Here is a 17383-nt window from a genome sequence, read left to right on the forward strand (position 1 = left end):
CCGAGCTGGGAGCGTTGGCTACCCTGCGAGTTCCGGGCGGTGAGGTGCTGCGCTATGGAGGAGCTAGATGGCGAGCCGACAGTCACTGTAAGGGTGCCTCGAACAGTACTGTTTGCCTTCTAGGTCCGAGGATTGGGTGCGCTTCGTCCCTGCAGGCTTGTCTATCTCTGTGCCGCCTGCGAGGTGCTCGTCCCCTTCCCTCAGTACAATTGCCGTCGTCCAGAAGTCCCATTAACTAGGTGCCCGTGTTTGGGTCGCAGTGGTCGCTGGGTTTCTGCCCCTTTGTATACTCAGAATACCTGGCCCTGGAGGCCCCACTCCATCCCTTTCCGTCCCTTGTCTTCCCGACCTTCCTACTTCTTTGGGTTTTCCTTTGGGGCTAATGCTTTAAGGAGCGGGCTTGAACCAAGCACAGGAATTGGGGCTTTTTTCTCCCAGCCGAGCTAAGCTTCACATCGCAACGCCGTGAGCTTGGCTTTGCTTGAGCTGGCCCAAGGTTTACTAAATATAATTATTCTTTCGGGAGACTATTCTTGCTTTTATTGCTCTGTTTCCTTTCAGTTGTATTTGAACTCTCAAGAGAATATGTCAGGTGTGGGTGACCTACGATGCTTATAAAGAGATTCATGGTTGTTAGATAAGAGACACCTACTGTTCCCCCTGCTTGGGATCTCTTCTCTCTTAGGTTTATATCCTGTTCATTTCTTACATGCAAGCTCCAGGAGCCTCTTTGTCAGGAAAGCCTTTCCTGACTAGGTCAAATATTTCTGTCCGTTTAGGCTTGTTCTGCGTCTCTTAGCTCTTGGTAACCTGTAAGCCCCACTAAACTGCAAGTTGCCTGACCTTGTATTTTTGCTTTTTAGAAGGTTAAGATGCCTTCAGTTTTCAGCTAAAGCCATCAGATCGCAAAGCAGTATCTGACAGAACCAAAAACTGAAAATAGAAGTCATTTCAAAGCTAACTGGACAAAAAGAGACATGAGATCTCAAATAGCAGTTAACGTGGGTTGTTACTCTCTATAAAGCTTACTCCTATATGCTATAGATTGTTAACTTTTAATGCATATATAAAGTATCTTAAATATTAAATGTCTATCAAGGACTATGTCAGTGTTTCTGGGGTGAAAAATTAGGCTATCGGAATCACTGGAACTTTTACAGACTACGTGTTATCTTGCTTTTCCCTCCTTCACTTATGTCCGAATCTTTGGATGGGGAAACCTTCCCAGCACCCTGTGCAGCCCAGGAGAGCCACTTTGTTATTGAACCATAACAATGAGTCATGCATTTACAAATGGAATGAAAATGATCTAAGCTTAATTTTGCCCCCAGTAGTGATGGTTGACCTGTGATAACCCAGCTTTACATTGGTGTTGGGGAGACCAGGTAGGAAACTGGTTGGCCTTGTGGACACAGCCTCTCAGGGGGGCATGATCTTGGCAGAACTGCGTGGTCTAGAATCTGAACTTCAACTCTGCAAGTTCGAACTCAGTCACGTGGGTGTTTGAGAGTTAGTCTGCTCTTTGGGCTTACGCTGAACACACCCTCAGGAGGCTGATGAATAACCCTGAAAACCATTGTCACCTGTGTAGCAGTTGTTGTGTCGGCTCTTCACACAGCTGCTTCCTCTTATCAAGGCACATGAAGGCCAGTTAGTAATTAGCAGATTCAGGGATGTTTAAGTGTAGATTCAGAGAGAGAATAATCTTGAGCAGTTTTTCTAGGCCAGTGGTCTTATCTTTTTAGGTCAAGGGCGCTTAAAAATATAAGTTGCAGTTCTTGTTGTCTTTCTTTGGTTGTTACTTTGCAGATAAATACCTAGAAATGGAATTGCTGGGGTATAGGACAGATGCGTATTTAGCTAAAATAAACTCAGTGGGTGATGAGGGAAGGCGGAGTATTACAAGGATTGTTCCTAACGGTTGGGAAAGGCTTGGTCCCACTGGGGGAGTGGAATGAGGTTTGGGCATCAAGAGTTCCTTTTTTGGTTCTTGACGTTATGGATATAGCTCTAGAGGTTAGACAGCTCATAAAGGTGTGGATTAGGCAGTTGGATTTATGAAGCCGAGACTTAGAGGGATTGGTCTGAGTTGGAGTAAAAAAATCAAGTCATAAAAGATGTGACACAGAAGCCATGGGATTGGAGGTCTCTGTCTTTTTAGTGAGTAACAAACAGTTCAATTCCTTTTTAATTTTTTTAACTTCCCTTTTTCTGAACTACAGATCACTGAATTACCATATAGTAATTGATTGAGGTGTAGCTTTCCTTTTTATCAACACTTCAGAAGTGACAGGCTGGGTTGATGTGCCTAGCAAAATTCACTTGTTCATTTAGGGTCTAACAGACAGGGCTGCTCAGTCACACTCAGCTGTGTTCATAGATTAGCACTTAATAACTTTCACGACCACTGGCTTCTAGGATTATACCTGCAAGTAATTTGAAAGCAAAGCCTTTAGGAAGAATAACAATTTCTGTGCCTTATTTTTTTTACTAGTTTATTCCGGGAGTGAATTCCCAGAAGAAGCAAATGTGTTTTGACTGGGGTCCAGGGGAGATGCTGGTGTGTGAAACGTCTTTCAACAAAAAAGGTAGTTTTTTTTTTTCTTTTCTTTTAGATTATCTATCTTGGCACATTTGTTTTTTTTCTTCTCTCAGGTATGACTAGCTGAAATATGAAACAGTTGCACTTATTTTGCACTTATTTTGTTCATTTTTGAAACTATGTAGCTATTTAAGATTTTCATTGATTTATGAGACCTGGCAGATTTTGAGTCCAGGAAAAAAGGTTAACAATGGTCTTCCAGTGTTAAAGAAAGATTTTCTTTATATTTGAATACGTGAAGCTTTTTTTCCTTTTTGTCCAGAGTAACTAATTCTCTTTTTTTAATTTAATTCATTAATTTTTTTTTACTAACTCTCTTTATGATAGTGCCCTCATTGTGAATTTTTGCAAATGTCATAGCCCTTACCTTTATGTTAGCATTGTGAACTTGATTGAATTTCGTAGGCTGTTAATACATAGCACAAATGAGCTGGAGAGCAAAATGATTTGTCCTTGGCTTTGTTCTCTAAGCTCCATTAGGTATCAGACATGGATCTTACCTTTCCAATACTGATTCCCTCTAGTAGCAAGGTAAAACTGAAATCTTGATATTTGATTTTCCTTTCTCCTTTTCAAGAGAGAAATCTCAGAAAATGCTGAAGAGATTTTTCTTGTAATATTTGCAACATTCTTTATCCAAATGTGGAGGTTCCCTTCTTACAAGGAGCAGATTGAGCTAATGAAGGTCATATAATTTTGGCAGATTACATGGTATGAAGTTCATGTAATTTTTAAGCGATGTAGTTTTTCTTGATTTTATAGTTAAAAATTATCCCTAACGTGGACTTCCCTGGTTGTCCAGTGGTTAAGAATCCGCCTTCCAATGCAGGGGACATGGGTCCAATCCCTGGTCAGGGGACTAAGATCCCACATGCTGCGGGGCAACTAAGCCTTTGCGCTCTAGAGCCCACGCACCGCAACTAGAGAGCCCACACACTGCAACTACTGAGCCCGCGCTCTAGAGCCCATGCCACAACTAAGCTGCAGCTAAGACCTGACACAGCCAAATAAGTAAATAAATAAATAAATAATTATCCCTAATGTTGTTAAATATTTATGGAATCTGTTGGTATTGAAGATCTCAAGTTTGGCAGAGCTGTGGAAGTTGCTCAGAAGAGAAACTTCGGTGACTAGGTCTGGATGGCCCTTTTCCTACTTAATAGGAGAGCTTATCAACATTTCTGGCTTGTCCTCGATTGTTGGAAACTCAAGGTTTTCTTTCTGTTTTTGTTTATATCTATTGAAATCACTTTCAGGACAAGCCATTGAACATTATCACAACTTATTTGAGAAGTTGTTTATAAGAAATTTCCACAAGTTGGTGGCTAATAATTTATTATAGAGCCTTTTCATCACTGTTGCAAAATAGTTTAGTCAGTTCTTGATTCTTTGTTTTAGGAGTAGTGGCAGTAAAAAAGTAATATAAAAATAATATTTACTTTGATGTTATATAAAACTTCAGCTGTAGGTTTATCTTGTCTACTGAATATTACATAGGCTAATATTAAATGAGTTTACTCTTTTTTTCTAGTATATTTCAGTTGATGGAGGTGAAAGGTCATTACAAAATATGCCAGTGAATTGAGGAGTAAAGTCTGAGAGTAAACATTTGTGTTTAAAAATTCATGTGTTGGGGGGGCTTCCCTGGTGGCGCAGTGGTTGAGAGTCCGCCTGCCAATGCAGGGGACACGGGTTCGTGCCTCGGCCCGGGAGGATCCCACATGCCGCGGAGCGGCGAGGCCCGTGAGCCATGGCCACTGAGCCTTCACGTCTGGAGCCTGTGCTCTGCAACGGGAGAGGCCACAGTGGTGAGAGGCCCGCGTACCACAAAAAAAAAAAAAAAAAAAAAAAATTCATGTGTGGGGAATTCTAGTGGTTAGGATCCCATGCTCCCTCTGCAGGGGGTGCAGGTTCGAGCCCTAGTCGGGGAACTAAGACCCCATATGCTGCGTGGCGCGATCAAAAAAAAAGAAAAGTAAAAATTCACGTGTGGATAAATGATAATTCATATCATTTTTAATAAGTGAAATCAGTAGCAAAGAAGCTGAAGCTTTTGTAATTAGATACTCAGAGTTTTTAGAGTGGGTTCTTTCATGAGGATGATGGTGATAGGTGTTAAATTTTTTTTCTGTTTTGTTTCAGAAAAATCAGACATGATGCCAGGTTGCCCCTTTATCCATATAATCCGAAAGAATGAGGATGTTTACTCTCAAATCCTGAGAAAACTCTTCAATGAATCCCATGGGATCTTTGTGGGCCTCCAGAGAATTGAAGAAGAGTTGACTGGAAAATCCAGAAAAACTCAGTAAGTAGGCTGCTGATAGGTGCTGCAGCCCAGAGCTGAATTGTGGGAAACCGCATGAAATGCGTCCTTATCCTTTTGCATGATGGATGGCTCTCCTGGAGAAATCAGGGACTCCTGGTTCTAGTTTGTGTCCTCTTTAGTGGACAGTATAAATGGGCATGGATGGAAATGTCTTACAGAGAATGTGCGAGTGGCTGCTGATTGACTTGCTGGCTGCTGCTTTGTTTATATTCCTACTTCACTTACCCTCCAAAGAATAAAATTTAAGCCAGACAAGCACCTGAGAGTCATTGAATGAGGTTCCACTCTTGGGAGTTTTGTTTTGTCTTTAAAGAATTATTTTTAAAGCATTTTTTTTGTGAAGAGACCAGAAAACTTGTATTATTTATAGACTAGAATTGTTTGGAGTGTGGTTCATGAGTTAACTGCATCAGGGTCAGGTACTTGTTTAGGCCCCACCTCATATCACCACAGTTTCTAGGGGTGGATCCTAAAATCTCTAGGTGAGTCTTAAGCACAGTGGATTTTGAGAACCCCTGTGTTAGGTTTTCCTTAGAGTTCATTCATACGGTTAGGGAATGGACAGTGTTGGTATCTGTATTGAAAAAAACAACAACAAAAAGACAGTTTTTTCCCTCCTGTGTTTTCCTCACAACACTTCTGACACCAGATGTCTGGGATTTTTCCCCCACCAAGCAATTCTCTGAAACAAGCTGGGTATCCTACAATTCAACTCAATTCTAACACTGTCTACATGGAGATAACATCAGATTCCATAAATTAAGGGCTCAGTCCCACAAAACTGTCCCCCATTCGGATGCCAGTCACAAATAGTGGGTCCCCAGGTTACCCACAGCTTCTGGCCAACTTGGCTATAAATCAGAGGTTCCCATGACCACCTTAGGTTTGATTAATTTGCTGGAGCAGCTCACAGAACTCAAGGAAACACATTTACCAGTTCGTTAAAGGATATGAGAAAGGACACAGAAAAACAGCCGGATGATGTATGTGGGGCATGGTCTGGAAGGGTCCCAAGTGCAGGAACGTCTGTCTCTCTGGAGCTGGGTTGTGTCACCATCCTGGTACATGGATGTGTTAACCTACCTGGAAGCTCTCCAAACCCCATGCTATTGAGATTTTATGGAATCTTCCTCATGTAGGCATGATCAATTATTATCTCCATTTCCAGCCCTCTCCCCTCTCTAGAGAAGTCAGGGACAGGGCTGAAAATTTCAAGTTTCTAATTACGACTTGGTCTTTCTTGTGACCAGCCCTCATCCAGGAGCCACCCAGATTTGGAACAAAAGATGCTTCTAGCACTCTTATCACTTAGGAATTTTCAAAGATTTTAGGAGCTGTGGGTCACGGACTGGGGACGAAGACCAGTTTTATTTTTTTTTTTTTTTACTTTTTGGCTGCACTGCGCAGCATGGGGGATCTTAGTTCCCCAACCAGGGATCGAGCCCTCACCCCCTGCAGGAAGTCCCGAAGACCAGTTTTATATGTCTTATTATTAACCACAGTGTCACAGTATTTCACTTCCTTGATAAGCATTTTACAAATAAATCACCCTGGAGGATACCCTGGTCAGCGCGCGCACGCGTGTGTGCATGCGTGTGTGTGTCTGTATGTCTATGTATGTGTCTGTATGTGAGAGATCACTGGTGACAAGAGGCTCTGGTACGGAATATTGATAACTCAGAGAAATCTATTATGACTCCAAGGAAAAAATATGTCAGAAGTCCTGTAATTCCTGGAAGGCAGGGACCCCGTCTTATTTATGTGGGCCCTCTGTTCCCAGATCTCCTCGTGCGTCTATTCAGTAGGTGCTCTAAAATGTTTGCTGAATTAATAAATTAGTAAATATCCTACTGATGGTGGGATGGTAGCTCCTATTTTGTGCATGAGGGTCAGCATATTACCTTGTTTCTTGGCTGGGTGAGTTATTTATTTGGGCCTGAATCTTGACTGTGAAAGGGGGTAAGGAGTAGTGAGGATTAGGTGAGACAGTGTGTGCAAGTTGCTTCACCTCCTGCTGCCCCCATCGTAGCTTCTGTTCATCTTTATTTTTTGATTTTTTTTTTGTGGTACGCGGGCCTCTCACTGTTGTGGCCTCTCCCATTGCGGAGCAGGCTCCGGACGCGCAGGCTCAGCGGCCATGGCTCATGGGCCCAGCCGCTCCGCGGCATGTGGGATCTTCCCGGACCGGGGCACGAACCCATGTCCCCTGCATCGGCAGGCGGACTCTCAACCACTGCGCCACCAGGGAAGCCCTTCTGTTCATCTTTAAATGGAGCCAGAAAGAAAAAAAAAAAAAAAAAAGAATGAAAATAAATGGAGCCAGTAGGTGGCCTTTAGGTTTCTTCATTTAGAACTAATGTTTCTTGCTAAGGATGTGCATATTGGCAACTAATAGCCAATTGCTTTCTGTTTGTTTTGTTCTATTTCCTTTGTGTGTGCGTGTGTGTTTAGAGCATGATTTAGGCTTCTTTTTTAAAAGTTTTTAATTAATTTATTTATTATTTATTTTTGGCTGCGTTGGGTCTTTGTTGCTGTGCGCGGGCTTTCTCTAGTTGCGGCGAGCAGGGGCTACTCTTCGTTGTGGTGCAGTGGCTTCTCTTGTTGCGGACCATGGGCTCTAGGCGTGTGGGCTTCAGCAGTTGTGGCGTGTGGGCTCCAGAGTGCAGGCTTAGTAGTTGTGGCGCACAGGCTTAGGAGCTCCGTGGCATGTGGGATCTTCCCGGACCAGGGCTTGAACCCGTGTCCCCTGCATTGGCAGGCGGATTCTTAACCACTTTGCCACCAGGGAAACCCCATGATTTAGGCTTCTTTTGCATCGTTTCCAAAACAAAGACCCAGACTGATAGACCTGTGAGGTCTCTCCTATCTCAAACAGCCTATGGTGATGATGGAGAGATGATGTTGTTGCCACCTGCTTAGTTGTAGAACCCTTTCTACCAAATTTTTTTAAAATTATTTTTTATTGGAGTATAGTTGCTTTACAATCTGCTATTTCCTTTTTGAAGAACTCTATTTTGAACTAATTTTAAACTTATAGAAAAGGTACAAAGATAGTAGATTTCTGTACGTCCCTTACCAAGCTTCTCTAATGTTAATATCTTACATAACCACATTACTGGTATTTAAACCAGGAAACTTAAACATTGATGCAGTATGGGGCTTCCCTGGTGGCACAGTGGTTAAGAATCTGCCTGCCAATGCAAGGGACATGGGTTCGAGCCCTGGTCCAGGAGGATCCCACATGCCGTGGAGCAACTAGGCCTGTGCACCACAACTACTGAGCCCACGTGCCACAACTACTGAAGCCTGCGCGCCTAGAGCCCGTGCTCCACAACAAGAGAAGCCGCGACAATGAGAAGCCCTTGTACCGAAACAAAGAGTAGCCCTTGCTCGCCACAATTAGAGAAAGCCCGCGCACAGCAATGAAGACCCAACACAGCCAAAAATAAAATTAATTTTTTAAAAAATTGATGCAGTATGATTAAGTGAAGACCTTATTTGAATTTCACTAAGTTTTCCACTAATGTCCTTTTTTCTCTTCTGCAGCCAAATGAGATTGCATTTAGTTTTTTTCTCCCTCATCTCTTTCATGACCTTGACACTTTTGAAAAATATTGACCAATTGTCTTGGAGACTGTCCCTCAAAACTGTCCTGGGTTTGTCTGGTGCTTTCTCTTGATTGGACAGAGGTTATGCATTTTTAGCAAGAATACCACAGAAATGGTGTGATATGTCCTTCTCAGTACATCGTATCATGAGATTCATGACGCTGAGGCCTTCTTATGTTGTTGTTGACCTTGATTGCGTGGTTAATGTGGTTTCTGTACTGTAAAGTTACCATCTTTCCCTGTGTAACTAATAAGTATTTGGGGGAGAAACCTTGCGGCTATGCAAATCCCATTTCTCCTTAAATTTCAGCCACTAATTTTAGGGTCTGTCAGTGGGTCTCATTTGCAACTATTAATATCAGTGTGGACTCAAGGATATTTATTTTAGTCAGTGGGTTATGTGGTGTTTTACTTATTTTGTCACTCAAGTTGTTCAGCTTTGGTCATTAGGAGCTCCTTCAAGTTGGCTCCTGTCTTTCAGCAACTTCTTATCTTTTTTTTTTTTTATACTTTCTATCTTCACAAGATGTTCCTTACTTTCTATCACCACAAACTGTTCCAGGTTCGTCTTTTATGTCATTTCATTGTTTTTAGGTTGGTTCGAGTGAGTAAAAACTACCGATCAGTCATAAGAGCATGCCTGGAGGAAATGCACCAGCTTGCAAGTAAGGACTTTGTTTGTATGTGATAATAGTTGAAGGATTTATCTGGCTATAAATACGACAAGTTAAAATCTGATTGACATTCCAGTTCAAAACTCCTACTTTCCCATCTTACATAATCCTTAATTTTTTGGCAATTGTCTTGAGTACGTTTTTCAAATTAGAACATACTATGTTGACACATATGAGGCTGAAGGGCCAAATTCAAGATCTTCGATAATCACATTCCCAGTCCTTTGACCTTGGTGATTTAAAGTCATAATAACCACGAGAGCCGTGTGACTCCTAGATGCTGGGTAGAGTCTTGTATAACATGGTGGTGTCTACATTTGCTGTAGTGTAGTTGAAAGAGCCATTTGTAATTTGTAATTTGAAGGCCTTGGTTTAAGGTCATTCATCTACAACAGAGCTGTGAAGGCCTTTTCAAAAAATCCATAGTGAAAATGGATGGTCTTAGAAGGCACAAGCCACAGTACTTATATGTGAAGCTATAACAGTAAGACTAAAGTTTTAGTGCTCACTTAAAATGTCTTGTGTTTTGTTAGTTGCTGGTAAAGATCCAGCCAGTGACCGCCAGTTTAGCATCCAGGTAAGGGGTTTTTGTTGTACTGGTACCTCCTTTATGTCCAGCTACATCCTCAGCACCCACCTGCAGTGGCATTGCAATCACTGGTTTTGCAGAAGTCTCTCTTTCCAGGTAGATAGGCAACTCCTTGGGGTGGTAGGAATCATCTTGAACTTGCCAGTGCCCCCTTCAAGGCCTCGCACATTGGAACACAAGGATGTGCTTGGTAAATACTTGTATTAGTTTTCAACTCTTACGGGAAATATAAATCCTAACCACATTGTGTCACCTGAGATAGTGAGCTAAGCTTTTGGAATCCCTGGTTAGTCTCATAAACTGAACTCAGCTAATGAACCCAACATTTTTAAGCTGCCAGTTGTTTAACTTTAGTTGGAAGATGACTTAAAGAATTCTCTTTCTTTGGTTAGAATTTTGATATTGTTCAAACTCAGTAGTGAATAGGGACTGGTGCATTATCTCTGTCATCAAAACATTTATTTTTCCTTATGGTTAAGGTATTCTGTGATTTTGCACAGAAGAATGATGGGGGAGGGAATACTGCATATTCCTAAGGGCAGGGTCCAGACCCGATTTATTTTGGTGTCTTATATTGGGTTTGTGTTTTTTTTTTTGGCCACGGCACATGGGATCTTGGTTCCCAGACCTGCGCCCCCTGCGTTGGAAGTGCGCAGTCTTAACCACTGGACCTCCAGGGAAGTCCCGGGTTTGCTTTTTAGTAGACTGTTTCCTAAATGTCAGTCCCTTGAATACCAACTTGACAATTTTTGCTGTATCTATATATTGTAATATTATTTAGTGAATATTTTTCTAAAAATCATCTCTCCCTTTACACTCAAAGCCTCTTCCTAAACCATAATATTCATCAAGATCATGGGTGTAATGAGCTAGTTATATTTTTCTAATGCACGTTAAACTAAAACCACAACGATTAAAATAGAAAATATTAGTCTGTGTCCCACCCCCTAAAATTCTCTCACTGGCTGCCTTGTGGGAAGCCCTGCCATAGGAATAGTCAGTAGATGTTGAGTTAATAAATGACCATGAGGTGTTTCAAGCTATCCTTTGTTTCTTTGCTTTAAGAAAAAACCTCAGGAATGTTTTCAGTCAAAACTTTGTCTCCATTTCTTCCTTAGGTCTCCAGTCTGTCAGCAATGGAGCTCATTTGGAACCTTTGTGAGATTCTTTTTATTGAAGTAGCCCCAGGTGAGCACAGAATCATCTTGTCACAGCATCAAAGGTGTCCCCCTGCCCTTTTCTATGTTGTGATGAGTGTTTTGTTGCCTAGAATGCTCTTTTCATTGCTTTTCATCAACGTAACCATCAGAAAGTATTACATGATACCCAAAGAAGCCTGCTGTTTTGTCAGATACTGCAAAAAGAATCAGACAGTCTTCTGAAAATCTAAACTCTTAGGCAGGTGACCCCTGAAAAATACCAAGAAAACAATATTAAACTAGCGTGCGAAAGGGGTGGTCGATATTTATATCATGGACTGGTCAAGCTTAAGAAAGTTTTAGGAGAAGCTAGGGGAGGGGCGTGGCACAGGTTCTTCCTTAGCCTCTGAAGGAACCAACCCTTCCAACACATTAGTCTCAGACTTTTAGCCTCCTGAAATGTGAGACAATACATTTCTGTTGTTTAAAATTTTAAAAAGGAAAAAGGTTTTACGGATATGAAGAGGAATTAGGTGGTAGGCGGCAAAGTCACTTTGACAATTCTTTCACTAGTGATTGGGGCAGGGCCAACCCTACAAGTTAATGGTCCACTCCGAATTATTCTGTTGATCTTGAATTAAATTGTGGTCAGTACGGTATCCTGGCTTGAGTGGGCTCTCTGTGGAGGTGCTACAGGCTTTTTTGCGTTCTTTTATGGTTTATGTTTACTGTTATTTATAAACGTGTATTGATAGTCTCTTTGCAGTCATAGCTTTTTATTCATACTCCTGCTAAAGCACGGAGCAACTTGAAATTAAAATTAGTTGTTTATGTGCCCGCCTCCTCCAGTAGATTTTGAGGGCTGTCGCTATGTTTTTATCATTGTTGCATACCTGGCACCAGTCCCTATATGGCCATGACTTACATAGCCAGTGAGTATTGCGTAGTTCTGAAGAATCTGAGGGGTGGTGGGGTGGTGAGGTCTGGGTCTCATGTCCAACCCTTCCCACGAGTCAGTGAAAGGTGGAGCTGCCTGGCCAGAGGAAGCATTCCATAAAAGTCTATTTGCTAGCTCAGCCCTTTATGCAGGACCACATGTGTGCTCACTTAAGAGGGATAAAACACTTCCTACATAGTCAGCTCGTGTGTCCTACGTTGTCTGTACTTTGGGAAAGTGGAATTTATTGCTTTTGTGTGTGACGAGAGTTTTTCCTTCCAGCCGGCCCTCTTCTCCTTCACCTCCTTGACTGGGTCCAACTGCATGTGTGTGAGGTGGACAGTTTGTCGGCAGATGTTCTGGGCAGTGAGAATCCAAGCAAACACGAGAGATTCTGGAACTTGGTAAGATCCTCATGCAGGCTGGGCCTCCCTGCCTTCCACCTTATATTCTGTTTTCCCTGTGCTCACAGGCAGGCCTGAGGTTTTGCCTGCTGACCCTGTGTGCACTTGGTTCTTTGAGTCTGCAATTACGGAGACGTGCTTAGGTCTTTTTTCTTCCCTGCTCCGTGGGAGAGGTTTTGTTTTTTTTCCTTTTTAATGAATTTATTTAATTAATTTATTTTTGGCTGTGTTGGGTCTTTGTTGCTGTGCCCGGGCTTTCTCTAGTTGCGGTGAGCAGGGGCTACTCTTCGTTGCGGTGCGTGGGCTTCTCATTGCGGTGGCTTCTCTTGTTGCGGAGCATGGGCTCTAGATGCGTGGGCTTCGTTGCTCCGCGGCATGTGGGATCTTCCCGGGCCAGGGCTCGAACCCATGTCCCCTGCATTGGCAGGCGGATTCTTAACCACTGCAGCACCAGGGAAGCCCTGTGGGAGAGTTTTGAACTAAGTTATCATGTAAGAAAAATAATGCTTTGTAGACTTTGCAGTGAGAAGGGAATTTTGATTTCTTTGTGGATCTAAGGGTTAGAAAGCATGAAGATAATACAAAACCAATGGATAGCTGCTGGGGTAGGGGTTTGATATAAATGAGCATGAGAGTTGTTTTGAGGTGATAGAAATGTTCTAATAACTGGATTATGGTGATGGTGCACAACTTTGGGAACTCACTAAAATTCATCGAATTATACACTTAAACAGGTGAATATTTATAATGTATAAATTGTAACTCAGTAAAGCTATTAAAAACAAAGACCTTGGGACTTCCCTGGTGGCGCAGTGGCTAAGACTCGGTGCTACCAACGCAAGGGGCCTGGGTTTGATCCCTGGTCAGGGAACTAGGTCCCACACGTGTGCCGCAACTAAAGATTCTGAATGCCACAACTAAAGAGACTGTATTGCCATAACGAAGATCCTGCGTGCTGCAACTCAGACCTGGCACAGCCTAAATAAATATTTAAAAAACAAAAACAAAACAAAGACATTGATGATCCCAGAGTCACTTTGGATTATCACTTTGAAAGTCAGCCTGTGTGTATGTATTCTCTTTCTGTGAGAGCAGTACTTTCCCAGTCACCTCTACTGACCTGTGATGCAATTGGGAGGGAGCAGGGAGGAGGTTGCTGGTTGACTTGAATAATGGAGACTTATAAAATCTGAAATTCAAGTAAGGAGTTGTCACCTTTGAGGCTGTTCCTGAGCCTTTTGGTGCCAGGAGATCTGTGCAGGTAATGGGGAGAGACTTTGCTCAGAAATCATTGGGCCTAGATTTTGAGTCTCTGATTCATTCACTGAGTATTTATTGAGTGCTACTGTTTGCAGGCACTGCAGAAACAACCATGAGCAAAGAGGGCAATGATTCCTGCCCTTACGGAGCTTACATCCTGGGTGAGGAGACAGGAGATAAATACAGAAACAAGTCGAACATGTAGCATGTGTAAAAGTGAAGTGCTGTGGAGAGAAATAAAGCAAGGGAGGGGAATCGGGAGTGCTAGAGTAGGGGTGTCAAGGAAGGCCTCCCTTGTGGGGTGACATGTGAGCAGAGACCTGAAGAAGGCGAGGAGGGGTAAGGGCTTTAGCTTTTAGAGAGGCAGCGTAGCTGAGTGGTAAGAACATGGCCTGTTGTGCCAAAGTGCCCGGGTTAGCATCCCAGCTCTGCCTCTTAGCAGCTGTGAGCTCTTGAATGAGCTACTTAACAGCCTTTAGTTCCCTCCTCTGTACCATGGAGATAATAACAACACCTACCCCACATGGCTGCTATGATTAAATTCGTTGAAGGGCATAAATGTATGAGCTAGTTGATGGGCAAGGTTAGAGCTCCCATTTTACTCCTGAGTCAGATGGGGTGACGGGGACCTTGGAGAGTCAGGCGAAGGAGCACTGTGATCTAACTTACGTTTTCAAAGGGTCCTCTGGCCACACTGCTGAGAGCAGAGCAAAGGCAGAGCAGAGAGACCAGTTTGGAGGCTGAGGTCCTAAACCAGGCAGAGGTGGCAACTTGGACAAGGGTAGGAGCTGAGCGCAGGAGATGGTGAGAAGTGACTTGATTCTGGGTACAATTTAAAGATACAGTGGTAGGATTTGCTAATGGATTGGATGTGTAAGAAATAGAAGAATGTGGGTTGGTGAGTTGGAGGTGCCCGGGTGTTTACTGTCAGGCATGTTAAACAAGATGCCTAGGAGAGCCAAGTGGAGACATTGACTGGCAGTAGGATATACACGTCTGGAATTCAGAGAAGGAAGTCCAGGCTAGAGAGAGGAATTGGGGACTTGTCAGGTTATATATCCTTGGCTTTTCTGAGCGTGGCTTAATGGAAGAACTTTTACTGTGTATGTTTTACGTATATACTTGCATGTATATAATGTTGATTCTCATTATTCATGATAGTTATGGTCTATAAAGTTGCCTGGAACCCTGAGCTCTCGATTACTGAGCCATCGCTCTTTGTAGGGGAATTACAGGGTTCTTTCGAGCCTCTGGTCACAACATTTTTGTCCGCTGATCAATTTATAATCTTGTGTATGTTTGTGTTTCAAGACACCTTATTTAATATGTATTATTGATTTATTAAAATTGAACTCATGGCCAGCAGCACTATAATCCTTGCCTGAATGAACACGTATATCTAACACGTATGTTCTCTTTCCTTATCTGACACATACATTCTCTGTATGGCATGTCATAGCCTCCTTTGCAGTTAGGAATCGGGCAGCACTTCAGCACAACGCTTGGGGGCCCAACAGAAAGCACAGAAATGCAAAAAATGTGGCACTAATCGCCAGAAAGACACTAATTTAGTGTAAGAGCTGGTACCAGAATGTAGAGTGCCGCCTCGTTCAGCCTCAGCTGGGAATGTGCACATCAGGTGACTCAAATTTTTTGCCCCTCTGCACATGTCCACAGATGATGGTGAAAGCACCTCGGATATTGACTTTGGGGTTACAAATAAGTTTTAGCAGGTAGGCATATTCACAAATATGGAATCTGAATAGAAAGGATCAACTGTATTTATACTGAGCGTTTGTATATATACGTATATGTATTTGAACTGAAACGTTTATGAGCCAATACTTTATTTGATGCACTCTGGTATTTTTTATTTTCTATTTTATTTATTTTTTAAAAGTTGGTCATAACCTACAATGGGTTACAACGTGCAGTTTGAAAAGCATGGTATAGGTTAAAACTGGGAGATTGGATGAATTGGATTACCTCTGGAGGGAGGGAACCATCACGTTTCTCCAAGGCTAGGAAGCCAGTGGTGGGCTAAGGGGAGTGGCTTCCGAGCCTCCGTGAATGCTTGTGTTCTTGGGTACCCTCCCAGGTGACCGTCTTGGTGCTGCAGGGCCGGCTGGATGAGGCCCGACAGATGCTCTCCAAGGAAGCCAACACCAGCCCCACCTCTGCAGGCATGTGCCGAATCCTTGGGGACCTGATGCGGACCATGCCTGTTCTCAGCGTATGTGCGAGTAGCCCTGCTCTTCTGGGTCGTGGAGGTGGGTTCATTCAATGAGTGTAAGGGGTTTGTGCGGTGATGGCATCTCTCTGCGTCTCTTCCGGTAGCCTGGTAACACTCAGACACTAACGGAGCTGGAGCTGAAGTGGCAGCACTGGCACGAGGGATGTGAGCGGCACCTCCAGGACGGCACGTTCGCCTCCAGTCCTCACCTCGAGTCTCTCTGCAAGGTCTGTGGGAAGCAAGTCCAGGCCAGGGTCCAAGTTGGCTTCCCCCGGGGGCTGTGGCATCCAGTGCAGCAACGACATGTCCTCCTGAGACAGGGCTGTTCATTGGCTCTGAGGGAAGGAGAGAGCTTTCCAACCAGATGCTCCAGTCGAGGTCAGGAGCATTATCGGGAAGTCACCCCCAGACCTAAGGGAAAGCATCTCTCTTCTCAGATCATGCTGGGAGATGAAGCTGCGCTGTTGGAGCAGAAGGAGCTTCTGAGTAACTGGTATCATTTCCTAGTGACCCGGCTCCTGTACTCTCACCCCACAGTAAAACCCATGGACCTGCACTTCTATGCCCAGGTGAGTCTGAGCTCCGTGGGGTGGGGGTGGGGAGTAGGGCTTCTGGGGGCTCTGCTCCCTGCTGGGTCGTTTTCACCGTGTGGCCTCATTGAGTTGAACCTCCCTGGAGAACAGGCAGGACCTTTCCTCTGGCCCCTTCTTGAAGGACCCCATCACCCTGCTCCAGTGTTCCCTATGCAGCAGCGCTGCCTGCCCCCCCTGGGTCTCTGCTTCCATCTGGCGACTGAATGGGTCACCACCTTTCCACAGTCCAGCCTTGACCTGTTTCTGGGAGGTGAGAGCAGCCCAGAACCCCTGGACAACATTTTGATGGCAGCCTTCGAGTTTGACATCCACCAAGTGATCAAGGAGTGCAGGTAGGACCTGCACCATCACCATTCTAACCCTCTTAGGTGTTCAGTTCAGTTAAGTGCATTCACAGTGTTGTGCAGCCAGCACTGCCATCCTTTTCTAGGATGTCCTGTTCCTTCTTGTTGGTGTCTTAACCTTCTTGCCACATTAGGTAGACAGTGGCTTCTCTCTGGACAAGCTTGGGGGCCTTCCTGAGGCTGGAGGGCTAACGTGTCTATAACAGTTTGCATTTCAGGGATGTTTACTTAAAATAAGGTTGCAGGAAATTACTTTGATATTTAAAATCCGGAAACAGCCAGCAGACTTATTTCTTGGAACCTGATGGACATGCAGCCACCTTAAGGGACTTCTCAACAGTCTCACTCTGGTGAGCCAGGAGCCACCACACCGTTGGGCTCCCGGCTGGGTCTGTTCAGAGCAGGGATTCTGTATCAGCCCTCTCCCCAGACCTTTCCCCGAACCTTCAGCAAGGCAGGAAAGGGAATGTGAAACTGAATCCAAGGTAAAGCTTTCCAGAAATTCCCATGTGTAGTAAGTCAGAAAGAATGTACCCTCTCTTCTTGTCCAGCCCAGAAAAGTAGGTGTTGCACCAAAGACTTGGAGAAGGGAGAAGGTTGGGAACTGGAGCAGATGGCCTTGCTCGCGTATCGGATTCACCGACTTCGACTGGATCTTTGTTAGTAGATCTGGG

General features: G+C 43.8%; 1 protein-coding gene across 1 annotated transcript in view; it reads left to right on the forward strand.

Annotated features, from left to right (window-relative positions):
• Positions 1-17383, forward strand: part of NUP85 (nucleoporin 85) — a 27982-nt gene continuing 10599 nt past the window's right edge. The window contains exons 1-11 of the mRNA XM_082679681.1: positions 1-87; positions 2495-2588; positions 4745-4907; positions 9131-9201; positions 9744-9787; positions 10918-10987; positions 12158-12279; positions 15638-15772; positions 15877-15999; positions 16210-16341; positions 16591-16697. Of these exons, the coding sequence (XP_082535807.1) occupies positions 55-87; positions 2495-2588; positions 4745-4907; positions 9131-9201; positions 9744-9787; positions 10918-10987; positions 12158-12279; positions 15638-15772; positions 15877-15999; positions 16210-16341; positions 16591-16697 (1094 nt within the window). The 5' untranslated portion in view covers positions 1-54. The remainder of the gene's footprint in view (positions 88-2494; positions 2589-4744; positions 4908-9130; positions 9202-9743; positions 9788-10917; positions 10988-12157; positions 12280-15637; positions 15773-15876; positions 16000-16209; positions 16342-16590; positions 16698-17383) is intronic.

The sequence above is a fragment of the Grampus griseus genome (assembly GCF_964374135.1).
Source record: "Grampus griseus genome assembly, chromosome: 20".
Taxonomy (NCBI): domain Eukaryota; kingdom Metazoa; phylum Chordata; class Mammalia; order Artiodactyla; family Delphinidae; genus Grampus; species Grampus griseus.